General features: G+C 38.6%; 1 protein-coding gene across 1 annotated transcript in view; it reads left to right on the forward strand.

The window, feature by feature from the left end:
* Positions 1-17,436, forward strand: part of LOC109464518 (biotin--protein ligase-like) — a 28,792-nt gene that overhangs the window by 6,432 nt on the left and 4,924 nt on the right. The window contains exons 2-9 of the mRNA XM_019761525.1: positions 4,400-4,558; positions 5,557-5,719; positions 6,844-7,679; positions 8,193-8,375; positions 9,281-9,543; positions 9,982-10,049; positions 10,406-10,566; positions 14,885-14,999. Of these exons, the coding sequence (XP_019617084.1) occupies positions 4,400-4,558; positions 5,557-5,719; positions 6,844-7,679; positions 8,193-8,375; positions 9,281-9,543; positions 9,982-10,049; positions 10,406-10,566; positions 14,885-14,999 (1,948 nt within the window). The remainder of the gene's footprint in view (positions 1-4,399; positions 4,559-5,556; positions 5,720-6,843; positions 7,680-8,192; positions 8,376-9,280; positions 9,544-9,981; positions 10,050-10,405; positions 10,567-14,884; positions 15,000-17,436) is intronic.

Consider the following 17,436-nt stretch of genomic DNA (forward strand, 5'->3'; position numbering starts at 1 on the left):
CAATTTGTCAGGCTGCTATGTAGGGTGGAACTCAGGGAATGACACCACACAGGCCCAGGGACATAGTTCCCATGACCCTCCCTCCAGGGGTACCATAAAGTTTGAAGAGCCATGCAGCCTCCAAATTTAGTCTCACATTTTTCATCTATATCACAACACAAGGAGACAGTCACAAAAGGGGGCCTGCAAGCCCTTTTCCGTAGAGCGTACTCGGCCGTTTTAATTCTATGTAGAGCGTAGACGGACCGCTCTTTGCATTTTGCGTAGAGCGTATTCGCCGTTTTAATTCTACGTAATGCGTTGTAGCTACTTGGAATTTATCGTAAAGCGGAATTGAGAGGTTTCGGAATTCAGCGTAGAGCGTTGTCGGGACCCCCCCTTGCAGGCCCTTACAAAAGGGGGAGAAAAAGAATTAGCTCTGAGTTCTGTGAAATATACCAGTGCTAAAAGAATGGACTATAAAGTACCAATAGACCAAGGGCAAACATCTAAAAGTCTGTGCCAGACAACAATTGTTGTTGACAATGTATACTGTAATTCCTGATTTTTTTTTAGGGCTCAAATGATATATGTTCGCTGTTTTCACGGTCACTTCTGTACCACGAATGTATCATTACCATGAACAAACTATTCGCCGACCGTCTTTTTGCTGCACCTGCTGCCAAAAACTTGACAAACTAAAGACCTACTAAGATTTAAGAGAGAAACAAATTCATTGAGTGGCAAAAGAGATAGAAGGCATGGGCCAGCAATGTCAGAAAGAATTTGGCAAAGCACAGCCAACATCTCACCAATTTTTCACACAATCCATGTTATTTATCAAGAAGATTAGTCTTGTCATGGCTAGATTAATTCAATCAAAAATTGCAGATCAACTACTAGAAGCAAGGACGCTATATTTTGGTAGGTCCTTGCTAGAAGAGGCTAACAGATGGGGGCCCGCATGCCCTTTTCCGTAGAGCGTAATCGGCCGTTTCAATTCTACGTAGAGCGTAGAAGGACCGCTCTAATTCAACGTAGAGTGTGATTAGTGCATTTTGCGTAGAGCATATTCGCCATTTTAATTCAACGTAATGCGTTGTAGCTACTTGGAATTTATCATAAAGCGTAATTGAGAAGTTTCCGAATTTGGAGTAGAGCGTTGTCGGGACCCCCCCATGCAGGCCCCCATAGATGTTCCAAGAGCTCAAATTTCTAGTTCCCTCCATATGACACTCCAGGCTATATTTCCTAGGGCAGACATATATAGTCAGGAGTTATAGTGTGTGTTACCCACTAGGCGGGGCTGTCATAATACCCAGAGCCAAGTGTCTGCATACCTCCATATTTCTAACCTGTCAGAGCGTGTCTCACACCCCTATATTAGACATGGACTTCAATAAATTATGACAGATATTGTCAGGTTTAAAATTATATGCTATTGTAACCTAATTGTGGATTCTATAAATTCTGTTTACAACGTTGCTTTGTTATGCTTGTTTGTAAAGTTAAACTATAATCTAAATGTCTTACACCCCTATATTAGACATGGACTTCCATAAATTATGACAGATATTGTCAGGTTTAAAATTATATGCTATTGTAACCTAATTGTGGATTCTATAAATTCTGTTTTACAACGTTACTTTGTTACGCTTGTTTGTAAACTATAATCTAAATGTCTCACACCCCTATATTAGACATGGACTTACAATAAATTATGACAGATATTGTCAGGTTTAAAATTATATGCTATTGTAACCTAATTGTGGATTCTATAAATTCTGTTTACAACATAACTTTGTTATGCTTGTTTGTAAACTATTGTATATAAATGTTTCACACCCCAATATTAGACATGGACTTACAATAAATTATGACAGATATTGTCAGGTTTATATGCTATTGTAACCTAATTGTGGATTCTATAAATTCTGTTTACAATGTTACTTTGTTATGCTTGTTTGTAACTATTGAATCTAAATGTTTCACGCCCCTATATTAGACATGGACTTACAATAAATTATGACAGATATTGTCAGGTTTATATGCTATTGTAACCTAATTGTGGATTCTATAAATTCTGTTTACAATGCTGCTTTGTTATATGTGTGTGCTTGTTTTTTTTCAGAAATTTTGTAGTAGTTGGAATAATGCATCTTCCTATCCTATCATTGTTACATGTCATGTACCACATTTGTACTTGGTCGATGCTTTTGCTGATTGTCTAAGGCCACACTGACTTATTTATAATTTTTAATTCAAAACTAATGTGAGAGGGTGAATAAAAAAATTCCAGCCAAAAAGGAGAATGCTGTTAAACCACAGGAATAAAAGCTGGTATTGCAAATTTTCAGTTGTGCATATCACTACTTTTACAACAAGCAGGCAGATGCTGGCCTTTTGCAGCATTTATGAGTCATCACCAAACACAGGCAGATATTGATTATGTAAATGAAGACTTGATTTGCATAATTAATGAGAAAATTTTATAATGTAATGAAAACTTCCTGGAATTTCATACTTGTGGTATTTAATAGTTAAGTGATGGACATCATTAAACATAATGTTTAATGTTTATATATTCAAATCAGGACCTAATTTGCATAATTTGAGGAAATGTTAGAATGGCATTGTTTGTTGATATAACAGTCACTGTCTTTTGGTTGAGAATATGATATAACTGAAAATCAGATATAATTAATGAAAATGAGGATCCTATTTGTTAAATCAAGGGGGAATACCTGTAGTCTATAATTTGTCAGTCATAAAGATTAACATCATTTGGCGAAGGTAATATGAGATCAGGGAACTCTAGTTGTAGAATTTGCTCTTTGCATGTACATTGTAAGTCTTCACCTAATCAATTTAAAGCCAATGCCTTCAAGAAGGGTAACTTCTCTGACTGCACATTCACAGTGAGTGGAACACAATTTGCTCATGATGAATCACTCTGGCACCCATCCAACCCTCAGAATCCTTGAAATAGTCCTCGATATTAAATATTGTATTTCTTCTTCAGGCAGAAATGCCAGTATATGCACTGACCCATGCTACCCAATAGTAATGATACTCAGCATACCACAAGCCAAAACAGATAACATTCCTGAAGTGGAAAATTAAATTCTGACTTACCATTTGTCAACCGTGTGCTTGGCTGTTTTTCCCCGTCTGCCCTAATGATCGGTGACGATAAAATTGGCGATTTGCAGAATGACAAAAACCACTGACTTTGGCGGCTGTCATCTTCTATGAATGTAAAATAGATCTAATATGATTCCATCATTTTATGGTGTACTCGTAGAACAATTCATAGAAGATCTTGAAAATAGTTGCCATTTATTTTTTATTCCTTTTATTACAATTACCTTTTGACTATATGATTTCTGGGGGTTGTTACCTATAATGTTTCAGTGCATCAGAAGAACTGTGCATTTCTTCATTTTTTGATATTTCTTGCTCTGTATATATTTATATTATATGCCCCCTGTCAAATTTACAAAGTCATGTACACTTCAGTTATTATTGTTGTGTATTCCCTTGATATTTTTATCCAACAATTGGCTATCAACTTTTATTATGTAAAACCCATCTTACACTGTTACAGTACACATTTATAGACCAGGTTATGCCATATAACTTGGGCCCTTTAATGCCTTATTGGTGAGATGACAATGTTATCAAAAGGAAAGCCAATATCAACTGGAGGCAATTGAGAGATGTAGATAGGTCTTTGTAATCTTCAGATTTGTGGTTTCTGTTATTTTTTTGTGTCGGAACAGTCTGCCTTATGATGCATAGCGTATTACATGGATCAACCTGTCAAAATTGAAGGAACATTATGCAGGGCTTGAAATACCACCTGTATATGCAGGTAAAATTGAAGCTGTGCAGGTGTTTCTGATGTCTACCTGCACCTAACCTGCACTGGTACATGTACTGGGTATATGCAGGTTAGTGCAGGTAAAATTGGAGCTGTGCAGGTATTTCTGATGTCTACATGCACCTAACCTGCACTGGTCCATGTACTGGGTATATGCAGGTTAGTGCAGGTAAGATTGGAGCTGTGTAGGTATTTCTGATGTCTACCTGCACCTAACCTGCACTGGTCCATGTACTGGGTATATGCAGGTTAGTGCAGGTAAAATTGGAGCTGTGTAGCTAGGTATTTCTGATGTCTACCTGCACCTAATAACCTGCTTTCCTTGGTACTGCAGCAGAACTTTTGGTTTTGATATCTCGTGATCTGGACTTGCTAGGGTCACGATTTTTTGTTGGCAGAGAGCCCTTGGAACAGAAAATAAGTGACATACATGTAGCTTTAGACCCCCTAGCAACTTGTTTTGGAACTGCTTTCTCTGTTGTTTTAGGATATGTGCAAATGAAAAAAAATTACAGTTTTTTGTTGATTTTACCCCAGCCCAAAGTGGACCTGGATGAATGGACGTCATTCATTGGTTCAGCGAGGCCGTTGACCCCGACGACCCGGGTCAGGTCAGGTCAGGTGCTGCTGCTGCTGGAGGCAACACTTCCTGCCAGAGAGGATGATGGGAAGGGTGAGGAGCTGCCCTTGTCACAGGTGTGGTGGAAGAGATGAACTTCAGTGGTGAACCTCTCCACATTTTATGTTGGACCACCTGTTAATTCCAGTGTGTGAAATGTTACAATATGAGCCATGAAGTGAGCATACCAGGCTGGTTTATAATTAAAACAATAGATTTTGAACTTTTAATGAAACAAAATTGCATTGTTACAATAGAAAGAAAAGGACTTTTGTCAACCGTCGGGGCCAAAATATGTCTTTCATTGAGCATTTTACAGTTGATTTAGAACCCCCAAAAAATTTTTTTTCAAATCAGAAAGAAATGGACGGCGAATCCGAGAAACAACAAAGTAGATTTGTGACATCACATTAAACGAAAGTCTCTCACACTCCTTCCACACTTACATCACTTCAACAAACCGTTTCTAGGCACTTCCAGCTGTTCCTTTCTAACCTTGTTATTTAGTATCCTTTTTTTTTTATCATATAAGGTAGTCTGACTGTGACTTATTTTATCGACCTCTGACCTCCAAATGTGTTATTTTAGATGTGTACATATATTTACTCGGCTAATTGGAATGATATAGGTTCTTATGATCATTTTTTTTGTAATTTCACACTGTTGATATTATGTGCCCTATATGTTTTGTCCTTATGTGTTGACTCTCTAACATCAGCTTTGCTGCCTTGAGAGTCAGTGTAATGTCTTGTTGCATTTTCAATAAATAAATAAATAAAGTAGATTTGTGTGGCCTTACTACCATAAAGATTTAGTATAGTTCAGTGATGACCAGAAGTAGTCTTTTGGCCTTGAATTGAGCAAACTCCTTGAAAAACTTGTTGACTTCCAGGAAATTTGGCAATTGCAGTCCTTGACCTCCTGAATTCCCCCATGTCAACCACTTATTCCAGCAGATTCCGGCAGATTGACCTCCTGTCATTCTTCCCCCCATGTGATGTCAACCTACTCTGGACAAACAGGTATACAGCTCCGTCTTCTGTATGAAAGTAAATTTTTACTCTTTCAATTGCAGTCTGTTCCCCTGACGCGCCTGTCGGAGCCCCTGGCCTGGAGGTCAGGAGACCCTTACGGCCTGTTGGTGTCCACAGATGTGGAAGGACTGGGAGAGTTAGGACTGGCCTTCATGGACAGCAGGCTCAAACTGGACGATGGCATGGAGGCTGTGCAAATGATCTGTAAGTATCAATAATCATGGCTCGAAATTCATTTTTGGGAACACCCAACCGTAAGGCCACACCAATTTAATTTGTTGTTTCTCTGATTTTTTCAGAAAAAATCAGGAGCGACAGCTAGGGACGAAAAAAAAAAAAAAACAGGCCAAGGCACCCCATGGTAGCCAGAAATGTTACAATATGAGCCATGAAGTAAACATACCTGGCTGGCTTATATTTAAAACAATAGATTTTGAACTTTTAATGAAACAAAATTGCATTGTTACATTGAAAAACTTAAGAACTAGGAAGAAAAGGACTTTTTTCAACCGTTGGGGCCAAAATATGTCTTTCATTGAGCAGTTAATTTAGAACCAAAAAAATTTTTTATTTTTTTTGCAAATCAGAAAAAGATGGACAGGGTGATCCGAGAAGCAACAGATTAAATTGGTGTGGCCTAAAGAATTGGGTACACAAACATTTTTTGGGTGCACCATATTAAGGTCGGTAGGTAGGGATTATCTTTTTGTTTGTTTCTTTTTGTCACTTCAGTGATATCTATGTATATAGGGGGTCCAACTTATACAGTACAGTTTAACAAAGTAAAACTTGCAAAGAGGACACTTTTATTTTCAATGTCAATGTTAGAAAACCAATTGTACAACATTTCATCACTCAGGTATCAGATCATGGAGCTAGAAAAGGTTGATCAGCTCAAAATATTAATTTTTATGTCCCTTGCAGGGGTCCACCCCTCAAAAAAATTCTAGGGTCGGCAGGTTTTTCTGGGGTCAGTTGGGAAACAGGAAACAAAACTTCCTAGAAAAATATTGTTGGCTGCATTTGCATATTATGGACCATTTGGACCCAGCATAATAATACTTGTATCATGTTTTGCTATCCAAAGACATCACATCAAAAAGATGCTTTGTGATGTCCTGAATGGGGACATGCCCCATTAGTCATCATTATAGACCATTTATCTACCGTGTACAAATAGCCACACCCATTTTATTGCATGCCTACAGTAACTGAACTGAAGAGCGTGTTTGTTCTATTGTCATTGCCGTTGTGTGCACATAGTACAAACTCTAATCATCACAGGTACAAAGGTGACCACAGGTATGTTCTCTCCTTTGTTCCTACAGCCGTGGACACCTCTGGAAACTCACAGGATCTCTTGTCTCTGTATTCGCGGAAACTCAAGTCACCGGGACAAAATAACAGTGGGGACAACAATAAGGAGTTAGGAGGTTTACGTTTAGATCTGCCGAATCGCCAACAGTTGCGGGAAGAAAGCACAGAGGTTGAGGGTCAATTATCGTGCGGGGATACACCCAAAGTCCGAAGTGTACAAAACTCAGGACAAGTGGACGACGGGAGTCTACAGGACACCATGAGCGCAGAATTTGACGAGCGGGACTCCCCGGAAATGTTGACGAAACTTCAGGCCAAGCCTCCGAATATTTTGGTCTACACGGGGAGCAAGGACAGCCAAACTGAGCGCAACAAGTTTGAGCAAGTGAGGGAGTTTTTGCAGCAGTGCCTTGGACCTGATCATTACATTATCTACAGGTTAAAACATGACCAGGTTCTAAGCCATCCATGGGCTGAAAACACCATCCTACTTGTAGCAGCAACACAGGAACAGTTTGAGGATTCGGTGAACCAGAAGTTTGAGAAGTTTGTCGAGGATGGGGGAAGGCTTCTCAGCTTCTGCTCGCATTTTAATATGGGACTGGACGTTCAGCCGCTACCGTTCTTATCAGGGGAAGTCGGCGTACACAGCATGGTGTACCGGCCGCTGGAGGGCGCGGCCACGGAACTGAAGGTGTACGTGACGGGACGGTGCTACACGCCGCGGCTGAAGGCCCACCAGGGCAGCACGGCGTTCAAGGTCATTGGGACCATGAAGAGTGGGAACCAGCCGGTGATTTTACACGCCTATGCTGGGTACAAGGGTGGAAGGGCTATTCTGTCACAGGTACAACACACGTAGTAGACATTTACTAAAAGCCCCTGTCACACATTCATGAATTTGGCTTCCTGAACACTAGCCGAATCATTATTAGGAGTACAATGTACATGTAGGTTGGCGCAAAGTTGGCTAGTGTTTGTCAAACTTAGCTACTCAGCCGTGTCAGCCAAGTGTTTAAAAATGTCACCTGATTTTTAATTCGACACAGCAACACAGATAAGATATTATATGTAATAGATACAATAATGTGTTTACTAACATGTAATACATTGACCCTCTTACTGTAAGTTGTACCTGTAGTGTTAAAATGTGCTTGCCTAATTTTTATGTTTTTAGCTATTAAACACACTTGAAAGGCATCATATTTTGGCACAATCACTCCCTGTGTGACAGTTACTTGCAATGAAGTAGGGTTGATTCAACTTACTTTTGAAAAAAATGACCAGAAAACTTTTTGTATTGTCCATAATATTACACATGTACATAATACAGCTTTAAACCTTTACCTACTACGCCCAGGTACATTTAGAGATGAGTCCTACAGAAGATGATGTAAAAGGTACAGAGATGTTCACCCAGCTGAAGAAGTCCAACCCACAGAGGTACCAGGTGTTACAGGACCTGCTGACTACCCTGGGCATGACTTGTTCCCAGGGTACCCAGACAGCCCTCACCCCCGCACAGCTACTAGTGACAGAAGATGTAAGTACTAGTAACTCTTCTCTCTGCTACACAATTTGTCTCTACAATAGACAAATGCAGACTGAGTCTTAGTAAATCACCAGTTTTTGTATTTGCACTGATTTAGATCTGATTTGTAAGATCATGAAGGTTTCTTATTCAACCTCCTCAGCAAAATCAATATGATTCAGGAGTAACTGTATAATGTACATTGTATATGCACATTTCTGCTTGGTTGATTCATATGAAGAAATAGTTCGTGTATTTTTTGTAAAGGAACAAGAGAATTGTATGTTACACAATATATATGTACATTGTACATGTTATGATGTAGATATGCACATGTACATGTCATGTAGTGCACAATAGTCATATGTATGTACATGCCCCTTCATCAACATATTAGTACCAATTGCTAACAAAACTGCAATGGATTTCTTTCATCAATTTCATCAATGTACATGTATAGGAACTTAGGAAGAAGGTTATACTTACATGTATACATCCCTTGATACATGTAGGAAGATGAACTTTTCTAACAGCACAACATAGAACAGACTTGCCAAACTCTGGAGTTTGACTGGTGTTTTGAACAATAAAAATTTGAACATGTTATAATTTTTCATCTCATAATTATGTTTACCAAAGGAAAACATATTGTTTTTGCTACGTTTCGTCTTCTTCTAAGACTTCTTCTCCAAACCAAAAAGGTCAATGACCTGAACCAGACTGTCTGTTACCATGGTAAGTTGGGTTACATCATGTTGCAATTTTATAGCAGGAGGGATTTAGATTCCTGTCTGACAATATATAATAATATGAATGTGTTTGAGTAAGAATTAACAGAGCGGACTATATGCAAAGATGAACATTATGCTTTGCAAATATTACCTTTCTAGTTTACCTCTGTTGTTTTTTTGTCCCAGGCCTTACAAGACACTGTTGTTCAAGCCATCTCCTCCCATCTTGATGAGAATAATGCCCTAAGAGGAGGCAAAGTGAGCCTGTTGTTTGTGGATGGGGACACAGAGGCCAATGCTGCAACGCCAGAGGAGCTGCCAGTCTTGGTAGGGGGCGCTGCTGAGAGTTTCAACTGGCAGGTGTACCAGGAGAACCTGCAGACTGGAACTCTGGGAAAGGTCGTCCTCTACACAGAGGTCATACCAACCACAATGACAGTACTGGATAGGTAATTAAGTCCTGATAATCAAACTATTTACTCAGTCAAAGAAGGAACGATGAAAAAATACTTTCTTTGAGTTTTTCATTAACATCTAGCAAGGGGGTTAATAATTTAAGGTCCTTGCATCTAGATGTTCAAGGTTTTTCTTATCTTTTAAAGTTTGCGATGACTACTGTAACTATAGTGTATGTTTCAACTTTTTTGTTTTTTACATGTGAGTGAGTGAGTGATGAGTGAGTGAGTGAGTGAGTGAGTGAGTGAGTGTGAGTGATGTACAAATGGCAAAACAATTATTTTCTGTGTAATCCATTTGTTTGCCAATGGTTGAAAAAAATTCCTTGAAAGTTGTAAATGTATAAATGCTGTGTTCTTGTAATTGCTGATTTATTTTTATAATGATTGTGATACATTTGTACATACACCATATGATGTTTTCCATGGTAGATTGTCCAGTTGTGTTCCAGAGGACACAGGGTTGATAGCAATTGCTCACAGGCAGACCAGTGGCCAAGGTTGGTTCACAGTATTGTTAAAAAATATCTTAATCTTTTAAATAAGACACGTCTTTACTGAAAATAGCTATGTCAAATTATCTGAAACAGCAATTAGTTGTATAATTTTGGGATGAACACACGTACGGAAATTTGGTCTGTTTCAGCTTGATTTTGATGTTAGAAAAAAAATTCTGCTTGCTTGTTAGCCTGGAAGCCAGACCCATAGTACATGAGGCACAAAGATACCCAGCTATCTCATCAAACCAGACCCCCGCACACTGGATAACGTTGGGCCCAGTGTGCAGTGGGTCTGGCATCCAGGCTACTTGTAAGACTGTAATAATGCCTAATAAGTTTCTGCCCCCCCTCCCCAGGTCGAGGTGGAAATGTATGGCTGAGTCCGCTGGGTTGTGCCATGTTCACCCTACATGTACGGATCCCTCTCCAGTCAGAACTGGGACACAGACTGCCCTTCATACAGCACATCATGTCCCTGGCTGTGGTGGACAGTGTCAGGACACTACCTGGCTATCAGGTCAGTAGAACATGCTGTACATCTACATGTGCATGTACATGTACATGTATACAGCCTTCCAAATGGCTCCCATTTTACATAATGATTATAGATACTTTTAAGTTTAATTAAAATCAAAATTGACACAACAAAAGTACAGTGACTTTCATAAGGCCTATGGAAAAAATGTTGTGTTTCCTGTTTCCCAACAGACCTACCAAAAACTGCCAACCCTAGCCTTTTTTTGTGTAGACCCCTGCAAGGGACATAAATTTTTCGAGCTGATCAACCTTTTTTAGCTCCATGTTCTGACACCTGTCTGATAAAATGTTGCACAAATGTTTTCCAACGTTGACACTGAAAATATTGAAAGTGTCTTCATGCAAGCTTTAATTCTATAAGTTGGAGTCAAAGTCTTCAAAAACTACCAACCCTATTTTTTTCAGGACATGAAACAGGGAACACTTTTTTCCTAGGCCTAATAAAGGTCTAAAACCAACATACGGACAAACACATGGATAAATGTACAAGACTATGAACAAGTCAACATGTTGAGTTTGTCTCATCACAGGTAGACAGGTGGTCACTATAAACAGGATTCTTAATGCTTGTGTCAATGGGAAAAATGATCTAACAGACCACCAAAAAGTTGCCATGAATGGCCAGCCGATTGTCCTTGCAATTATGCAGGGGTGGTCACTAGTAGAGGTTTGGATTTAAGATAAGAAAATGGTCGCTGCTATACATGCTAGAATGCAACTAGAATTAAGGAAATTGGTTAGAATGAAAGGAAAAAAGTCCAGGGTCTACAAAAAAAGTTCAGCATTGAAACATCACCAACCCTTATATTTCCAGATGCACTGCTCAAGACAGAACATAAATTCTAACTTCATGGACAGCCCAAAATAAATGACTTCCAGCAACTTCCTCGCAACAATATTTGTTCTACCTAACCGTCCCCCATAAAACCAAACGACCCAAGATTCAAGTTTCCCTTTAGGAGAGAACTTACAATGTATATTGTCCCACGTTCCCACAAGAACTCTTCTGATTACAAATTAATAGTTCACACCTTGTAACCATGCACCGGTTTCTATTAATAAGATGACAAGGTAGGATTTAGAAGGTGACAGTGGTGTTTTTCTGAGTTAAAGTTAACCTCCTAACCTCTTCCAGACTGAGTTCAGTCGAGAGGTCACCGTGTTTGGTTTTCCAATCATGTAGGCTCTGTCTGTTGGAGGGTCCTTGACCTTTAAACCTTTGCCAGGCCTTGGGTTGGAAGATTAGGCCACAGCAAGTAAGTTTTATGGATGACATCCTCCGCAGACTCCAAATCTAATGCGAGAGGGCGAAAAAAAAGCAAGGTTCCTACATTTTGAAATTTTGACTCAATCATTGTACAAATGGTTTTGATTCAGTGGGAACATCACATATACACAGCCACCATCACATATCACTGCATCAAAGTGAGAAACAAAACATTAAATCAGAGCCCTTTCTTGCTCTCCTCTCTCATAGTTATCTGCCATCCACGTTCCGGCATGGCAACGGACATCTTTGCCCATTTTCAGCATGTTGACCACTGTTAGAAGGCAACAAAATTTCTTTTTTTTCCCCCAAAGTCAGGTGAAAATTGATGCGTGCACTGATGTCATCCATAAAAGTTACTTGCTGTGGCCTTACAAGGGAGGGTGTTTGGTTTTCCCATCAGGCCATGCTGCTTTTTTGACAGTTTGTTTCAGTAGTGCCATCAATCCACACCACTGCTGGCCTTGTGGAGGGGTACTATCACCCCCACACTTCAGATATGTGATTTAGTGATGAAAACCTTGACCAAGATTCTTACGTTCCCTCTACAAATGTGTATGTTAAGACCCAACTTACCCCCCACTTTTCCATCTGATACTGAATTTCCCAGTGATTATAGGACAGGTGGATTCAGTTTCAGTTCATAGTTTAGCCAGGCAAATACTTTATTACACAGGCCTCGAAATTCTTCCTATTGTCCCAGCACTGTACCGAAAAGAAATTTCAATTGTCCCAAAGTGAGGATGAACTGTACCTTTTTTTTGGAAAGTATTGTATAACTTATTTGAAGTCATTCTGATGTTGATAATTTTTCTATTGTCTCAAAAATTGTCCCAAAGTGTCTTTTTTTAGTTGTCCTGGCCTAAATTTTAGTGGTCACTGGTCATTGAGACACCATTAATTTCGAGCCCTGTTACATCTCAGCTACTGTGACAAATATTTTCAGGTCCTCCTGGATAAAAACTACAAGAAAACCAAGATACACAAAGATACTACACATACTACATGTAAAACATGTGACTTTTGAAGCTACTAACTTCAAGGTACATGTTTTAACCAGTAACTGCAATGGGGAAAAAGAGTCCTTTGTGCTGACTGGATGAGGTATTTAGACCTTCCAGATGTTGGTACCTTGTACCTTTCAGTGTTTCTTAGTTTAGGGATGAGTACCTCTGAATTCTACACAAACAAACATATCTCTGGTGAAACATCACAGCAGGCTATAGGAACATTCAGGTGTCGTGTTACAGTCATATGTTCTGTCAGAGAATTTTAGCTGTAGTTTTCGTGCATGCTCGTCAAGTAGACTACGCAGTAGCTAATGATAGGTTGTTCGTACTGTAAAGTGTCGCAGTCCTTTGGACGAGATGCTAAAAGCATCCAATGCGATTTCAGAGCAGCAAAACTGGAAATATTCTGAATAAGGCAATCTTTGCGATATTGACGAATACTGCTTCACATTAGTACATTTCAATCAGTAGTTCATACTTTGGGCTTTTAAAACTGCAGAAACAAGCCACAAGATGAGTCCTTTGTTTTATGGATGGTACCCTAAAAATCAACCCAGGGCCCTTCCATTTCAACCATTTTCTGTCAGAATTTTGGGTATTGTTGCTCCATGTGGGTCAATATACATTTGGATAGTGTGGTTTCAACTCAGTATGTAGATAAGTGACTAGAATATTTGGCTTGAAAAAAACTAAAGAAAAAACTAAAAAAACTGCATTGAATGCCTTCAAGCTGTGGTCCACTGTTAGTTGTGCTTGTTGAAAAGAGCTAGAGGAATTTCCCTGGTACAATGAACCTGTAAATAATGTACAATGTACATAGCGTCTGTCTTCTCGGTCACGACCAGTGGAAGATTAGCTCTTCAGTGAGTTAAAACTGGATCAAGATCACTTTCCAGTCTTATACATGTGCTGAACATGCCGTTGACTAGACTTAGAGATCCTAAATGTCAGGGTATGTTTTGCCAGAAAGGTTAGGAACCCTAGCCGAATGTTCTTAGGGAGAAATTACCACTGGTTTATTTGTCCACATGGCTGTTACTAGCAGGAAGGCTCTGGGTTGATGTGGTTTTAATGTGGCTTTTCTATCAGGGACCAGGTTGAAAGATGCCGCTACCCGCAGAGCACTTTTCAAGGCCTTCCCGGTTCACCGGCAAGTTTCCCCAAACCCTTCCAGCTGAAGCTATTGGTTTGCCATCAGGAAATAATGGGAGACTGACCTGAATCACACAGTAGTACTCTGTGGAACTCATGAGTTAGGCGCACCCTGATATAGTATTATGGATACGGTCAGGCTATAGTATACATTCTTGAAATTGGCTGGAAATACTTTTTTTTTGCATACGTGCACTGGTGCAGGTAACATTGAAAATTAGCTGCACCAGAAAAATTTTACCTGCACCACTCAGAATTTCAGAAGTATGGATCATACTAAAAAAATTTAAAATTATTTTGTATACATTTGTATTCATATCGTAGTAGAGTTTGTAGTAGAAGAATATTTCTTTTGCTTAAATGAACTTAGTTTGCCCTTGACTTTCTTGATCATTATAAGACCATGTTGATTTGATTATATGGATGACATTCGCGTGCGCACACTGTAAATCGTACAAAATGAGCAAATACATGTACATGTCATATGTTGCAAAAAAAGTATTATATAAAAACGATACTAATGTATAGAATGCCGAAATCAATTCAGGAAAAGAAAAAAATGTGAAGAAATGAAGAGTCTATTATTATTTGCCACACCAAACTCTGTGTGTTTAGTCATTTGTTCAACCTTTATGACCACATAGATTTCATAATGAAAAAAACTTTTTTTTGCAAAACTTTTTCTTTTATTCACATGCTCGCATCAGTTTTGGGATTCCCAGAGGATGTCATCCATAATTATAATCAAATCAACATGGCCTAACTAATAATGCAGTTTAAATGTTTAACACAAGTAGACAACAGTTGTTCATTTTGCTTATTACCGGTAAGAGTTTAATTTTTCTCCTGACTAAATATTTGACCTACAGGACATTGACCTGCGGCTGAAGTGGCCCAATGACATCTACTATGGAGACAGTATGAAGCTGGGAGGAGTCATTGTCAACTCCAGCATAGTGGGGAACAACTGTAGTGCTTTTATTGGTGAGGACATTGTCAACTTTTCATTTCTTCTTGTTGTATTATGTTGTGTTGTCTAAAGTTACAGGGAAAAAAATTTGCTATATTGGTATTATTAATGACAGTTATAGATTTTAAAGATTCTGTAGATTTCAAAGGTATTTTTTATTTGGCATATCATAAGTGAAAAAAATTTAAAGAAATAAGAAGTAAATGTGAATCATTAAATTTGCCTATAGCTTCTTGTTGTTTTCATACAGGGCTTGAATTCATGTTTTTCTGTATACCTGCACTAGACAAAGTTTACTTGTATCACTCAGAATTTAAGAAATATGGATCATACATGTACTAAAATATGTTCCGAAACCATTGCCATTATTTTTTTTATACATTAAACTTCATAGGTGGTAACAGTCAATGCATTAAATAAAAATTCACACACACCTACATGCATATACATGTAACGTTACATGTATATAACCTAGTGCATGGACCAGTACAGGTTAGGTGCAGGTACAATCATATAATGTACATGTAGACATCAGAAATACATTGTACCTGCACTAACCTGCATATGCTGGTGGTATTTAGAACTCAGCCATACATTTGTACATTTGTGTATCTTTTGCATTGCTACACAATAGTACAGATTGATTGATTGATATATTGATTGATTAATTGATTCATTGACCATTTTATCTCAGCCCCCCTCCTTTTACCCATCCATCTACTCTTCCACACACCCTCTATAACACATGGCCCCTTATCAGCTCAACCCAACCTTATCTTCACCTTCTAGTGATTTTGTCCTCTCCCTGACATGACAGGCCTTCTAAGTATTACATCGGAGCAGCTTGTCTTATCTGAATGGATACTATCTTGTTTACCATCTTAACACCTTGTCAGGGAAATTCCTTGGGAGTTCCTATGATGAGTTATCTGTTGATGGCCTGTCAGCACAAGAATGTGAACATCTTGGAGCATGTGTATGTCTTAGGTGTCAAGATACAGGATACCTTACACCTTTGTCCTAGTGACACTTATTATGAGACTCTGTTGAAGGATTTGACAATCCTTGTAATGACCAATTTAGCATTGTTGCTTTTATGTGATAGTGTTGTAGTGCCTCATCATGGCATGTTGTCACTGTTATTCTTTGTCAAACATTGTCCCTTCTTGAACACTCAGTTTTAGCACATAAACTGCTTTTTCCAAACTGTCCCAAAATACACAGGACATGAACTGTGCAAAAGTATGCAGAACTGTTACTTTTAAACTGTCCAAAAAACATAGAACTGTTATTTTTAAACTAGCTGTCCAAAACTACATGTACATCAAACATGAAAAAATATTACCAAATATATCAAAATACAGTCTCCGGTTTTTGCCTCTTTTGCAAAATTTATAGTGCTTCCATACGTGTGTCAGGGTAGAAACTCCATTCTGGGACAATTAGTTATTTTTCAGGGACAGACCCTACTTGGAGTTTGTAAATTTTAAGATATTTTATTAGTATTTACCAAAAGACAGTCAGAACCTTTCAATTTTGATTTATGTCATTATAGATCAATGGACTGACTTGATACTCTGAATTTATAAGTCAGAAAACCACCTTTACACATTCCTAGCATTCTGATTGTGATCTACAATGTTGAAAGTGACTCCGATCGATCTGGATCTCTAGAGAATCTCTACCATCGGGATCTCTATGGGATCTCTACTGGTCCAGTAGAATCGGCAATTCTGTCAGATCGCAATGTCACTACCCTAACATACATGTGTATACTGACCTAGCAATGATCCTTACATAAACAAATACTGCACTAGTTACCTGCCACGGGCAATTTTCTTTACAACCTATAGTTTATATACCAATATGGGAGCTGTTATGGCCACAGTATACATTTGTATCTACAGTGTAGTACAACAGTTACTGTAGGGTACTCCAAAGGTGAGTGGGTGGGCTCTATGAATAGTGCCATTGTTATAATCATCTCATCTATCTCTTAGTCTTAATTACTGTAAGTCCTCTTTTTTTCTGGTACTTTTATGTTTGCAGTTTTCGTGGTCACTTCTGTACCACAAACTTACATTTTGTATCATTAGGCCACACCAGTTTGATTTCTTGGTTAACGGATTTTTCTAGAAGAATAATGGATGGGCGGGCGAAAAAAAATAAATAAATAAAATAAAAATAAAACAGGCCTAGGCATCCTATTATGACCCATATAATGGTATGATAGGAGCCATGAAGTCAACACACCAGGCTGGTTCAAACAATGAATTTTGAACTTTTAATGATACCATTGCATTGAAAGATGGAATGACTGTAACAAGTAGTAAGAAAAGGACAGTTTTCAACTGTTCAGGGCAAAATATGAGCATTTTGCAGTTGATTCTGAATTTTTATTTTTCTTGCAAATCAGAAAAAATGAAGCGGCAAATCCGTTAACCAAGAAAT

This window comes from Branchiostoma belcheri, unplaced genomic scaffold (assembly GCF_001625305.1).
Source record: "Branchiostoma belcheri isolate BF01 breed outbred unplaced genomic scaffold, Haploidv18h27 scaffold14, whole genome shotgun sequence".
NCBI classification, from domain to species: Eukaryota; Metazoa; Chordata; class Leptocardii; order Amphioxiformes; family Branchiostomatidae; genus Branchiostoma; species Branchiostoma belcheri.